The sequence below is a fragment of the Armigeres subalbatus genome, unplaced genomic scaffold, assembly GCF_024139115.2.
Source record: "Armigeres subalbatus isolate Guangzhou_Male unplaced genomic scaffold, GZ_Asu_2 Contig38, whole genome shotgun sequence".
In the NCBI taxonomy this organism is placed as follows: domain Eukaryota; kingdom Metazoa; phylum Arthropoda; class Insecta; order Diptera; family Culicidae; genus Armigeres; species Armigeres subalbatus.
Window position 1 is genome coordinate 127,186 of NW_026943130.1, and position 14,129 is coordinate 141,314.

At 41.2% G+C, this 14,129-nt stretch overlaps 1 protein-coding gene across 1 annotated transcript in view; it reads right to left on the minus strand.

The window, feature by feature from the left end:
- Nucleotides 1-115: 115 nt before the first annotated feature.
- The window catches only part of LOC134204071 (uncharacterized), a 22,738-nt gene continuing 8,724 nt past the window's right edge, over nucleotides 116-14,129 (minus strand). Inside the window, exons 2-8 of the mRNA XM_062678902.1 lie at nucleotides 9,881-10,167; nucleotides 9,580-9,680; nucleotides 9,147-9,511; nucleotides 8,845-9,081; nucleotides 8,236-8,784; nucleotides 1,351-1,497; nucleotides 116-1,285 (exon numbers count right to left, since the gene is read on the minus strand). Of these exons, the coding sequence (XP_062534886.1) occupies nucleotides 1,182-1,285; nucleotides 1,351-1,497; nucleotides 8,236-8,784; nucleotides 8,845-9,081; nucleotides 9,147-9,511; nucleotides 9,580-9,680; nucleotides 9,881-10,167 (1,790 nt within the window). The 3' untranslated portion in view covers nucleotides 116-1,181. The remainder of the gene's footprint in view (nucleotides 1,286-1,350; nucleotides 1,498-8,235; nucleotides 8,785-8,844; nucleotides 9,082-9,146; nucleotides 9,512-9,579; nucleotides 9,681-9,880; nucleotides 10,168-14,129) is intronic.

A 14,129-nucleotide genomic window follows, 5' to 3' on the forward strand; every position in this document is an offset into this window, starting at 1 on the left:
GTCTTCCCCGACGAAAGCTTCGCTATTCCCAATCAACAGGCAAGGCGATAAGGCAAAAGGAATCAACGATGTGTTAATAATGGGACTTTATTCAAGTGAAATAACTTCTCGTAAGTAACAGCCGTATAAATTTATTCGTTTGTATTAACAACTCATTATTGCTTCTTATTTATAAATGTTTCTACAATATCGCTTTTGCTCTCACTTATTAATAATATCATTATACAGATTAAATCTTTGATTAGAACTTTTCGATGAATCTTTACTTACATTAGTTCATTGTGTATTAACCATCTACAGCTAACTAGGAGGGGGACGAAAAAAGATTAACAATAAGAAAGCTTCTAACGTAGTTCTAATATTGGTTCACTACCACTTTGAATATTGATATGTCGTTCGAACGGTATTTCTTCATTCTAAATTTTCGTCATCTATACATGAACTGTTTAGGTAATCTACAATGCAGTTATGGGAGGAGTTTAAACAATCATAATGTATATTTCAATAATCTGGATCAAATAAGATATGACGATTAGAAGTTAGTATGCTATAATCTCTAGTGAACTCTATCTATTTGTTTTGTTTATTATTGTTTACAAAATGGCCACAATATTATAAATTCACAATTAATGATGCCAACACCTCAATAGAAAAACCAAACTGACCTCTCTGATTTAATGAAGTTCGATTTTTTTTACAAAATCAGATAAGTCTATTTGAAAAAAGTCTATTGAAGTCTATTTGAAGATTGCGACGACAAATAAAATTGTGTTAGTCGACCAAAACTTCTCCGCGAAAAAATGTTTTATTCTTATTACTGCTTTTCTATATTTTCTAAGAATTTCTATGAAATGATTTCTGACCATTCTTTTTATTTGTGGCGATGTTTGCGATACCCAGTAGAAATAAGTTACGTTTTTCCTTGCATCTTGTAAAGGAGAACAAAATGTTAAGGCGCGGTTTCTTATAACTCACGGAATATGATCACTCTACTATGTAGAGTAATTTGTGAATTGCTCTCCATAAGTCGATACCGTCCGATGATTTTACCCCGTATGCAAAATTACTCGATGTCTTTGCACAGCATAATACTGAGCAGCTCTGTCTTATCACTGTCCGCGCCATCAATATTTTGATTAGCTTCGGTTGTATTGATGTACACAATGTCCGATGGACGTAGTCTACCGGTAGTAAGCATCTCGTAAAGCCGACCCCGTAATCAGAATCGCTGCGCTCGTCAACATTAATGTGATTACCTTCAGTGCACTTGGTCGATCGGAAGAGCCTAAAACGTCAGAAGCAAACATTTAGCCATTTCGCTTAGGTTTCGCTTTCAGTAAAGTTCAATACTCTTGCTAGTGGTTTTAACGCATCGTTGTCGCTCGACGTCCGCTGAGTATTCGAACTTGCACTGGCACGCCGAATTGCGGCATTCCACATTGTCCGCACCGTCCTCAACGAAGCATTCGCTGGTCAGTTGGCATCGCTCGTCCAAAGCTGAAAATAAAATATAAGATCAGAAGCAATTGGCTAAGATAAATGTGTTCTTAGTGTATTTCCAAAAATCTAATGATTTTCTTTCCTAGGATAGTATCCAGAGGTGAACCAGCCAAGAGTTGAAAGCCTCTTTAACAAAGAAGAAAAAAAATCCTAGGATAGTGGTTTTGTTCAATATTTCATAAACATCTTTGAATATGTACCCGAACCCGAACTTATTAACGTGTTATGTGATTTCTAATTGAGGGCGTCCAACGCAAAGCGGTGTAAGTGACAAAACTTAGTTTTAAGAAAAATGAGTTTAAAAAGTATAATTAGTGCAAACTACATTAACATATTGCCACAAATATCGATACCCATTTTCACTGAAGTCGGCTTAAATTTGATTAAAATGTCACCTACAATCCTCTGCTTATAACCCCATCAATTGCGTTTTTAGTGCATGTGTTGCTAAACTGCGGATTGCAACCCCAGGGGGGTCGTAGACAGATCAATGGTGGGTCTAGTTTTTATTCATGCTTTTAACTCTATTTTGTCCAACAAATCTATGTCAGCATTTTTAAATGGATCTAAGTAATGAATGGATGACTAGAGAACCAAAAACTCTATGAAGTCAAAGGCCTTCTTTTGTTATCCAAAGGTGAATATCTGAATGCCGAATAGAGGCAGACACTCAGAAACAGAAGAAAACAATGTCGGGAGTTTGGCAAATACCATGAAGTCCAATACAATCTACATCTAACTCAAATCCAACCAAAATGTAGTCCAACTACAATTTAATCCAAATTCAACCTAAATCCAATCTAAACCCATTCTCAATTCAATCTTAGTCCAATACAAATCCAACCAAGTCCGGTCCAAACCCAATCCAAATTCAATTTAAGTCTAATCCAAAACGAATCCAAATCCAATCCAATTCAAATCCTACCCAAAATTCAATTCAAATTTAATCCTAATCCATTCCAAATTCAAACCATATTCAATCTTAGTCTAATCCAAATCCATATGCTATCCAAATCCATATGCTATCCAAATCCATTTCAAACTAATCCAAATCAAATCTAATCCCAATCTATTCCAAACCCAGTTCAAATCCAATCCAAGTCCAATCCAATTCCATTCCAAATCCAATCCAAATCTAATTCATATCTAATTCCATTCCAAACCAAAACCAACCCAAACCCAATTCAAATCTGAATCTAATCCAAATCCAATTCCATCCCAAATTCAATCTAAATCCAATCTAAATCGTGGGCTTCATGGAAGTGCGGTCAGCGACGTCAATCGTCTAGTCGCATGTGCTATGTAATGTGGGTTCTTTTCCCGTCCCGGTTAGAAGAAAACTTTTCATAATACGCAAAACCCTCCACTTGTCCACTGAGTGTTATATGTACTGTCCATTGTCTTATGCTAGGTCAGCGGTTCTCAACCTGGGGTACATGTACCCCTGGGGGTACCTTCGCTGGCCCTAGGGGGTACCTCGAACATAAATTCGTAATGGCGGACGAATTACAATTCCAATCAAAATTTATTGATAAAGTTTTGATAATTGTGTATTTTTTTATTTCAAAACTTTGTTTTGTACATAATATGAATGGCGATTAGTAAATCCAATAGAATCCTGCCCTCCACAACCAGAACAGATTTCTTCCAAGCAGCTCGAAGGCTTCCTTACAAAAGGCTCGGACGGAGGACTCCTTTCAAGTTTTTCAGAAGCCTTTTTTCAAAAGGTTCGGAAGCTTGGAAACCTCCTCTCAAGAGGCCTGGAAGCCTCCTTTCAAGAGGCCTGGAAGCTTCCTTTCAAGAGGCCTGGAAGCCTCCTTTCAAGAGGCCTGGAAGCCTCCTTTCAAGAGGCCTGGAAGCCTCCTTTCAAGAGGCCTGGAAGCCTCCTTTCAAGAGGCCTGGAAGCCTCCTTTCAAGAGGCCTGGAAGCCTCCTTTCAAGAGGCCTGGAAGCCTCCTTTCAAGAGGCCTGGAAGCCTCCTTTCAAGAGGCCTGGAAGCCTCCTTTCAAGAGGCCTGGAAGCCTCCTTTCAAGAGGCCTGGAAGCCTCCTTTCAAAGGGGCCTGGAAGCCTCCTTTCAAGAGGCCTGGAAGCCTCCTTTCAAGCGGCCTGGAAGCCTCCTTTCAAGAGGCCTGAAAGCCTCCTTTCGAAGGGCCTGGAAGCCTCCTTTCAAGAGGCCTGGAAGCCTCCTTTCAAGAGGCCTGGAAGCCTCCTTTCAAGAGGCCTGGAAGCCTCCTTTCAAGAGGCCTGGAAGCCTCATTTCAATAGGCCTGGAATCCTCCTTTCCAAAGGCTCGGAAAGCTCCTTTCCAAAGGCTCGGAAAGCTCCTTTCAAGAGTCTAGGAAGCTTCTCTACAAGAGGTTCAGAAGCCTTTTATCAAGACGCTCGGAAGCCTGGTTTCAAGAAACCCGAAAGCCTCGTGTTAAGAAGCCTGAAAGCCTCTTTTCAAGAGGCTCGGAAGCCTTCTTCCAAAAAGCTCAAAAGGCTCCTTTCAAGAGATTCGGAAGGATCTTTTCTAATGACTCAGAAAGCTCTTTACAAAAGGCTCGAAAGCCTGGTTCTAAGTGACTCGTAAGCCTCCTTTTAAGGGGCCCGGAAGCCTAATTTCAAGAGGCCCGGAAGCCTACTTTTAAGAGGCTCGAAAGCCTCCTTTTGAAAGGTCTCTTTTCAAGCGTCTCGAAATGTTCCTTTCAAAAGGCTCGGTTAGCTCTTTTCAAGAGGATCGGAATTCTACTTTCAAGAGGCTCGGAAGCGTACTTTCAAGAGGCTTTGAAGTGTCCTTTCAATATGCAAAGCCTCTCAACAAGATACGTGCAAGCCTACTTTCAAGAGGGGGTACTTCAATTAATGCAAAAGTTCGAAGGGGTACCTCTCAAGAAAAAGGTTGAGAACCGCTGTGCTAGGTGTTCAGTCTGTACGGTCGAAAGCGGTGTTTCTGTCTTAATAAAAAAAATCCAGTCTAAATCCATTCCAAACTCAATACAAATCCAATGCATATATTTAGCCTGTGCTCTAAATTTTACATGTTAATAAGTTGTTGTGAGCCCCTAAACATAGACCTTTTTTATACACAACAGCAAAACACACAATATTGTCACCCTATCGATCATGTTTCTAAAGCCGCTCGGATTTGTTCACACGCAAGTGTAAATGCTCTCGAGTGTAAATCAATACACTTCTCTTTACTTGCACAATCTCTACACATTTCAAGATGTGAAATGGCCAAACTTGATCTCCCCTAGCATTTGACATAGGGTCTTTTAGTATAACGGCCTTTTGGCATGATTGTGAACAGCGCGAAAAGTGAGTGTCATTTGGCATAGAGCAGCGGTGCTCAACTTTTTTCTTGAGAGGTACCTGAGAGATACTGCCCTTAATAAGATATATGAAAAATGGAACTGAAAATTAACAGGATATAGGATATAGGATATAGGAACTGTCTCGAACTCCATCTCACTGAACATATATTCATCTAAGCGCGAAACAAAGAAATTCTTTTTGTCAACATGCGTGCTCACTGCTGAAAAAAAATACTAAAATAAGAAACAAATCAAATTGTTTTCCATTTCTTTGTTTTTGATGGGATGAATATCGGAGCCATGAGATGAATTCCAGCCGGAGCCGGATGTTGGATGAAATTTTCATTATATCGAACTCTTGGAGAGAAACTTTTGAGATTCTTGGAAAGCGGCTTTCGAGCCACCTAAATCGAGGCTTCTAAGCATTTTGAAAGGATGCCTTTGAACCTCTTAACCGTTGGCTCTCATGCCTCTAGAAAGATGAATTCCGAGCCACTTAAATGGAGGCTTCCGGGCCTCTTGAAATGAGGCTTCCTGGCCTCTTGAACAGAGACTTCCGGGCCTCTTGAAAGGAGGCCTTCGGGCCTCTTGAAAGGAGGCTTCCGGGCCTCTTGAAAGGAGGCTTCCGGGCCTCTTGAAAGGAGGCTTCGGGCCTCTTGAAAGGAGGCTTCCGGGCCTCTTGAAAGGAGGCCTGGGCCTCTTGAAAGGAGGCTTCCGGGCCTCTTGAAAGGAGGCTTCTGGCCTCTTGAAAGGAGGCCTGGGCCTCTTGAAAGGAGGCCTGCCTCTTGAAAGGAGGCTCTGGGCCTCTTGATAGGAGGCTCTGGGCCTCTTGAAAGGAGGCTTCGGGCCTCTTGAAAGGAGGCTTCGGGCCTCTTGAAAGGAGGCTTCCGGGCCTCTTGAAAGGAGGCTTCCGGGCCTCTTGAAAGGAGGCTTCGGGCCTCTTGAAAGGAGGCTTCCGGGCCTCTTGAAAGGAGGCTCTGGGCCTCTTGAAAGGAGGCCTGGGCCTCTTGAAAGGAGGCCTGGGCCTCTTGAAAGGAGGCTTCCGGGCCTCTTGAAAGGAGGCTTCTGGCCTCTTGAAAGGAGGCTGGGCCTCTTGAAAGGAGGCCTGGGCCTCTTGAAAGGAGGCTTCCAGGCCTCTTGAAAGGAGGCTTCCGGGCCTCTTGAAAGGAGGCTTCCGGGCCTCTTGAAAGGAGGCTTCCGGGCCTCTTGAAAGGAGGCTTCCTGGCCTCTTGAAAGGAGGCTTGGGCCTCTTGAAAGGAGGCTTCCGGCCTCTTGAAAGGAGGCTTGGGCCTCTTAAAGGAGGCTTCCGGCCTTTTGAAAGGAGGCTTCCGGGCCTCTTGATAGGAGGCTTCCGGGCCTCTTGAAAGAAGGCTTCCGAGCCTCTTGAAAGGAGGCTTACGGGCCTCTTGAAAGGAGGCTTCCGGGCCTCTTGAAAGGAGGCTTCCGGGCCTCTTGAAAGGAGGCTTCTGGACCTCTTGAAAGGAGGCTTCCTGGCCTCTTGAAAGAGGGCTTCCGGGCCTCTTGAAAGGAAGCCTCTTGTAAGGAGGCTACCGGGCATCTTGAAAAGAGGATTCTTGAAAGGAGACTTCCGGGCCTCTTGAAAAGAGGCTTCCGGGCCTCTTGAAAGGAGGCTTCCGGGCCTCTTGAAAGGAGGCTTCCGGGCCTCTTGAAAGGAGGCTTCCGGGCCTCTTGAAAGGAGGCTTCCGGGCCTCTTCAACTCTCATTCAACATTTTGTTTCAATCAGGTAGATAGCATAGAAGATTTTCAAAAATTTATTCATTCATCGTTCTGTCCTTTTAATCTTTTCTCCCACAGCCTTTCATCCATTACGTTGGTTGTGGAGGGAAGGATTCAATAGCCTTTGAGTTACTGATCGCCATGCATATTATGTACAAGCAAGAAGTACAACAAGTACCTACAACAAGCAAGTACAACCAGAAGTATAAGTAAGCCCAGGATAAGCAAATGATGGATGCCATCCCTCCTTTAAAAATATACGTTTGTAAAAGCTTGTGTTTGGCCGGATTAAGGCAATGGTGCATTTGATCTCTTCTTTAAAAATAGGCGATTTTCCGGAATAAAGCAATGGTGAATCTGACCCTTTTTTTTAAAGTTGGCGTTTTCCCGAATTACGGTAATTATGGATGTGATCTCTTCTTTAAAAGTAAGCGTTTGCGTAGATGCGTTTGCCACGAATGAAACAATGGTGGGTTGGATCTCTTCTTCAAAAGTCAGTGTTTGTTCGGCATCAGACCACGGTTATTGTGATTCCATTTTCGATTGCCGGGTACGATTTCCGATGCCGGTCTAGGCAACTTGCGGACAGGAAATTCTCTCGATTTCCCTGGGAATAAAAGTATCATCGTGTTAGCCTCATCATATACGAATGCAAAAATGGTACCTTAGCTTTAAAACCTCGCAGTTAATAACTGTGGAAATGCTAAATGACCACTGCGAGGCGGCAATATCCCAGAGGGGGGTGTAATGCCAATATGGAGAAGAAGAAGGATGTGGTCTCTTCTTTAGAAGAAAGCGTTTGCCAAATTACGACAATCGAAAATGAGTAAAAGTAGACACTTGCCCAAAATAAATCAATGGTGGTTTGATCTTTTCTTAAATATATGCGCTTACTCGGATTAGGGCAATGGTAGATGTGACCCTTTCACCAAATAGAGGCGTTTCCTTAGAATAAGGCATGATACAGAATGTGAGCAGTTAGTGGAGGAGAAAAATGCAGCATGGACAGGATTGCTGCAGAACCGCACAAGGTGGAACGAGACACGACATAAACGGGCCTGGAACAGATAAAATTCGATTTTCCGGAAGAAAAAGTACCGACAGGGAGATCGATGTTGCGCGTAACCATTCACATAACGGCAACGTGCCACAACCACAACATGTGTAAGGGCATAAACGGGACTTTTTGTACAAACGAGTGTGAGGTGATTCAAAGCTGGCGACAGCACTACGAAGAGCACTTAATGACGATATGGCAGACAACGATAGCGGTATGGTGACGAATCTGAGAGCAGGCACGCAGGGTATACTTTTTTACAGCTCAGGAAGAGATTGGTCGGCTGAAAAACAACAAAGCTCCTTGGGTTGGTCAATTACCAAGAGAACTACTTAAACACGGTGGTGAGGCACTGGTTAGAGCGCTGCATTTGATAATTATCAAAATCTGTGAGGAGAAGGTTTGTCGCAGGAGTTGCTGGAAGGTGTCGTATAGAGTGTTTTCCGACATCTTTTCTCGTCCCGGGATTCGGATTAAAAATGATCCATATCCTGGAAAATCCCGGAACTCGGAAGATCCCCGAATAATATTACAATAATTCCAATTGAAATTCATTTAAAAATAATAAATCCCTTAAAGTAAATATAAAAAAATTGGTGCCCGTTTAATTTAAGATAGAAGAGTATGCCTTAATCAATACTCACCAACTTTCGAATGGCACTTTCCACCTTTGTAGTGCGTGTCACTTCCGTCACACTGGCATTTCTCGTCTATACACTTGGCCTGGTCTCCCAACAATGGTTGGCACTGATCATTTACAGTGCACTCGTCCCCATAGGCTTCTGCTTCCTTTAGGCACGTATTGTCTTGATATGTGTAACCCTTGATGCAGTCGCATGTTTTCGGTTTCTCGTCGTCTTCCTTTTCGCAACTTGCCTCTTCGAATCCACAGTCCTCCACGGTTTCGCACGTTCCCCCTTGAGCCGCCTGGCAAAGCTCGTTCACGTAGAAAAAGTTCGGCCGGCAAACGCACGTGTTCACCTCACTGCAGCGTGTGTTTCTCATCGTACAGCCTTCGTCATCTTCGCAGTATTGCTCGTAACCGATCTTAGCCACGCACATCTGCTGGTTGCTATCGTACTCGGCATACGGAAAACAGCTGCATCGCCTCGGGCTGGTATCAGGGCAGTATGCAGCACCATATGGAGAACACTGGCTATTTGCCGTACAAGAGGTATTAATTCCAAGTACACCTGAGAAATCAATGATTTTTTAATCAATGTATTTTAAAATAGCAACTGAACTGGTCCTACCTTTTAAACATGATCGCATGTGGTAATTGTAAAACCAATGGTTGTCACAAACACATCTACCATTTACGAAATTTCCACCGCCACAGTCTTCTTCTTTATCCACGAATTCACCTAATTCAGCTTTGCATACTTTTCCGACTTCGTAGAAACCATCTCGGCAAAGACACTGTCCCATCCGACACACAGAGTAGGGCAGCCCATTGCATTCTTGTTCTTCCACAGTGCAGGTATCACCGTCTGAAATCAATCGAAAACATGTATTTTTGCCCAAATCCTAAACTCCAATATTGACGGCTACATACACTCGTGAGAACTATCATCTTTCAGTGTGTCATCGGCGCTTGTTTGAAGTCTTACTCTCTTAGCTGTCGCTCCGCTGGAGGTACTTTTTGGTTGGTTCTCCGGCACTATCTCCTGCACGTCGTTCGATTCCTCAACACCGGCAGTAGTTCCACAGCTGCTGCTACTGCTCTTAACACTGGTCTGCTGCTGCTGATCGCGGGTCGCCCTCGATTCCACTTGCGCTTTCTTTTCGTCGCAAGTGGGCTTAGCCTGCACTCCGATATCCCTAAATGTTTTTGTTTGTGCTGCTTTCTCGACACAGACGTCATTATTACACTCGAGATTGTCGCCGACACAGTCCGTGTTACGAGGCAGTTTTGGCCAACTGTAGATAAAGTGGAAACTCTATGGATATTGACCTTTTCTTTCTAAATAACTCACGAGTTACTTCACGCCGGCAGACATTTGTGCTTCGAAGATAAAACCCGGCATTGGCACTTACCATCGTCGCAAACCACGGCTTCAATGATATAGCTGAAGAAACAGTCAACATCCTGCGAGAAAAGATATTAAATAATATTAACGTTTTGTAATGTTCACCAAATAGAATATTACATTAATACAAATCTTAGTGTGAACAAGTATGTTTTGATTTTTCAAATCCATGGTAGTCAATAACCCAGATATTGATTCGTAAAGATTTTTTATTCCTTGTAAATCAATCCTCATGATTCTAACATCCAATTTTTCTCACCTCATTGCACGGTTGGTCGAGATTCGCTAGCTGACGGCATCGTCCCTGCACGTAGGTAAACCGTATCACAGGTGCATACTTGGTTCTCGCACTTGGCACCGGTAAGCATATGAGAGCACTGACCGCTTCCTCGCAGCTCACCCCATACAAGCTCTCGGAGAGGCAGCGGCGGACGTCGGTGGAGAAACATGCCGGCTGGACACTGGCAGAAACCGTAGATCGAACAGGTCGCGTTCGGGACATCAGCGCAGTCTGCTGTAGTGGTGCGGCCACAACGGAGCGAGATTCTACGGAGAAATAAAAAACGGGAGAAATGTTTTCGTTAGTGCTACTGGCAACAAACATAACTAACCAGCAAGAAAATCAGAATCGATCCGCTGTTAGATTGATTCATAACGATACCAACGTAGGCTTTCGTGGGAAGAGAAAACGGGGATTATAAATCACTGTCTTTATCCTTCTTGGTTTAGTCGATTGCTGTTGGTTGATGCTTGAGAAATTTTATGGTCTCTTGACACGACACATTCTGAATGTTAAGAAACTGCTGCAACAATGCAAACTTGCATCGTATTCCACAAGTTTCTGGTGAAAACATTATACTGCAGGCTTCCTGACGGTATTTCGTTGATTTTGAAATCTTTAGCACTTGGTATCACGTTTTAAATTATAGAATTTCTGACAAAATTTAGCAAATAATATTTTAAGATAAATAATTTGTTTATTGTTGTTTATTTGATTCATTTTTCATCTGACTCATTTGTGGTCTTAATGAATATCAAAATTTTGACAAGGAATTGTAGGAAAACGTACCAAAAAAAGAACAAACATCATCATCTTGAACAGAGTCATTGTTCAATGCAACGTACACACCAGTCAAGCAGTTTGACAATTGACTCCGCCCCCAGAAAACGCTTCGGTTGCTGCTATGTTTGAACGTGTGAAGTTCGAACGACCATTTGACAGTTGGCGGCTCGGTTGGAAAAATTAAAACGGTTTGATTTTGGTTTGAGTTGTCGGGGTGGAGTCAGTTCGCCGAACATGTTTCAGCATTTGTAGTGAAGTTGCACAAACCCCATATATTTTTTTAGGTTGGTCTCAGTTGAGCTTCGGTCGTTCGTGTTGGTTGGTCGAATAAAATGATTGTTCGTGCCGCTGTTGGTAAAACTTGATGGATGTTTGAATAAAGAGAGGAGTCAATGTTGGTCAAACTGCTTGACCGTGTACGTTCCAGTGAGCGATCATTGAAATCAAACAGGTAAAAGACTGCATTTAAAGTATTGCACATATCTTAATAGGGGCGAAATGGTGAGTTTACGTCAGGAAGGAGCGATCTACAGCTCTGGTCCTCACACAGATTGACAGAGAACAGATTGTGTATTGTAGTGACTCCTGTTTTGACGTGTGTTGTTGACCGAACGTGCTCGATTTTTACACACTGAGTGAAAAAATCGATCACGATATTCAGCCGCTTTGGTAATCCGGTATAATGTCGAGCAATTGTGGAAATGCAATCTTCTCATCAACAAGCATGATGACCGTACGGTGTGAAGGAAAGTGCGCCAAAGTGTTTCACGCAAGCTGTGTGGTGTTACTGAGGCTGCTCTATGTCTTATCCCAAATATACTATATTAACAATATGATTCACTCACGAAATTTTGACACCGCAGTGGCGCCATCCGTGCCCAAAAGGATCGATACACGCTGAAACGAAACTCACCAAAATATGAGGATCGGTAACACTCACACTTCAAAATGTCATACAACAAAAAATAGGGATGTCTTATGTTTTTGAGCACATAATCGATTAATGTTAATCGAATACCAACGGAAAATCAAATGTTGTAGCAAAATTGTGGTAGACATTTTTTACTAATATGTATAACAAATTAGATGCTGCGCGGTGCCTCATATCGATACAAGGTGGAACATTTGGAAAGCTAAGAGGTTGCTGTGAAGTTAATACTTAATATTCTGCATCCACATCTCGTTTTATACTCGCTCTCGTTCTCACACTTTTTACCGGTTTTGATCTTACATTGTCCCAATTCTGCAGCTCGTTTGGCTGCCATATTTTAATTTTTGTTGTTTTAATTTTTAAAAATATTTAGAGGCATCAAATAATACAATTTTTGGGAAATTTGACAATAAAAAGTCAAAGAATCGACTCAGAAAAAACAAGGTTATACTCAAGGACGGAAAGCTTCACTATCATGTGATAGACGTTTGATCAGACGCTCGACAATGCCAGCACGAATATCTCGCAGCATGCTGTCAAACTTCCATACCAAATTATCCGCCGATCCTTAACAGCCGATTGATAATCGAACAAAATGAATATCTACCGGGGTTGAACTGAATATTTGGAATTGCGGTTGATTTGCACCGATAAATGATGATTATTTGACTTTATATACTAAACAGATTCATATCTTTAAGAATCTGACTTCAAATGTTAAATCCATGCACTGAGTATGAAATGATATTCATATTTTGAAATTTCAAATTGAATATCAATGTACTAAACTGAAGATTGATTTTGACACGCACAAACAACGCGACACTGAGATTCGACGCTTCCTGCTGTTCGTGTACATACTCGTCCTATTCATTCGCACATTCAAATTTGGAAATGCTGGCAACTAGACTGTGTGTTGATGTCAACTATTTGAGTAGTTTTGACTTTGACTTTTTCTGTCCCTGGTTATACTTTTGGAAGTATCAATTTGAAAAGACATTTTTATATTATATCGTACAGGAGTTCATGCATTTTTACTATTTACATATATGGATTTTGTGAGCATTTAGTTCAGATTACGAGCTTGTGACATGTCTTTGTATTTTCTGTTGACATTTCACGTGTCGAAAAACATAATTTTCTAACTACTGACAAAGGTAGTGTTATCATGATAGTCGAATTACATTTTATCTGCACGGCTTATCATCCGTTTATCAACTCCCGATGAACATTTTGTTTAATTTAGTGACAAGCTAAGAAAATAATTATTTATATAATTTTTACTGAGAAAAATGATATCACGCTCTGAAAATACTAATAAATAAACATCACAAATATGAAACATTTGAATCTATTCATCTGTCTGTCATCAAAATTATTTGAAATATCCCTTGTCACTATTTAACTCCACATTCACTACTATCTCTCACTATATCTCTCTACTATAACTCACGTTACTACTATTTTCTAAGCTGAACTGAGACGATGCTCTACGGTCACGGCATGCTTACTTTTGTACTCTAACATGGCGTTAAAATATGCGTCACTCTAATCGTGTCACTTTTCTTACGAGCCTACCTTGTTGTCTGTATACGTGATGCTTTTGATATGTCATATGACAGTCAAACATTTTTTTCGTCGTATCAGTTCGACAGCTTTTCCATGAGTTCACTTGAGATATTGGAAAAGTTAAAACGGAATAAACGTAAAGTAAAAACTGAAAATGACACTTCAAGTGAGACGCATATTTTAACGCACATGTTAGTACATAAAGTAAGCATGCTGAGACCGTAGAACATCGTCTCAGTTCAGCTTGTGCGAAGATAGTAGTGACGACACATGTTTACATTCAAACTGAATGTTTACATACGTGCTGAGCCTGCCTTGTTTTTTGTATACCATGAAAAGCATCCTATGATTGAATCAAACTAATAAAGAGATCATAGTTATCCTGATTACTTGTATATTGCTACATATTAACTGTTGTGATATCATTTTATAACTGGCTCCATCCATAATTCGACCAAATCCTGTAATTCAGGTATTACCTATTGTTAAACCAACTCCATCGGAAATAAAAGCTATGTTACCTAGAAAATATTCCCATTTATTTGCTTTTGAATTATTTTTAATTTAAATTAAAATATTGGTGCAACTTGATGAAATTACAACATGTAAAGAAAAAAATGAATTTGTACACTTTTGACTATTTACTAAAACTGCAATATCTCAGCCTCAGATTTTTCGCTTAATTCAGTGATCTATATATTATAAATTTGAATACTGCAATCAATAGCTTTCATGTTGTCCTGTTGATTGCGCTATTCAAATTAATTCAGAAAAATGTTACTTGATCTTTTGAAAGTTAAGGAGATTTCTGGATCTTTTTATGAAAATACTCATAAATAGCTCTTTGTAGTATGTAAGTTTTTCTGAACAAGAAAAATTTTTTGTGTGAGGATGAAATAACTTGAAAAATAGTCAAAAAGCAATACAACTGAACGAAGTACCGAT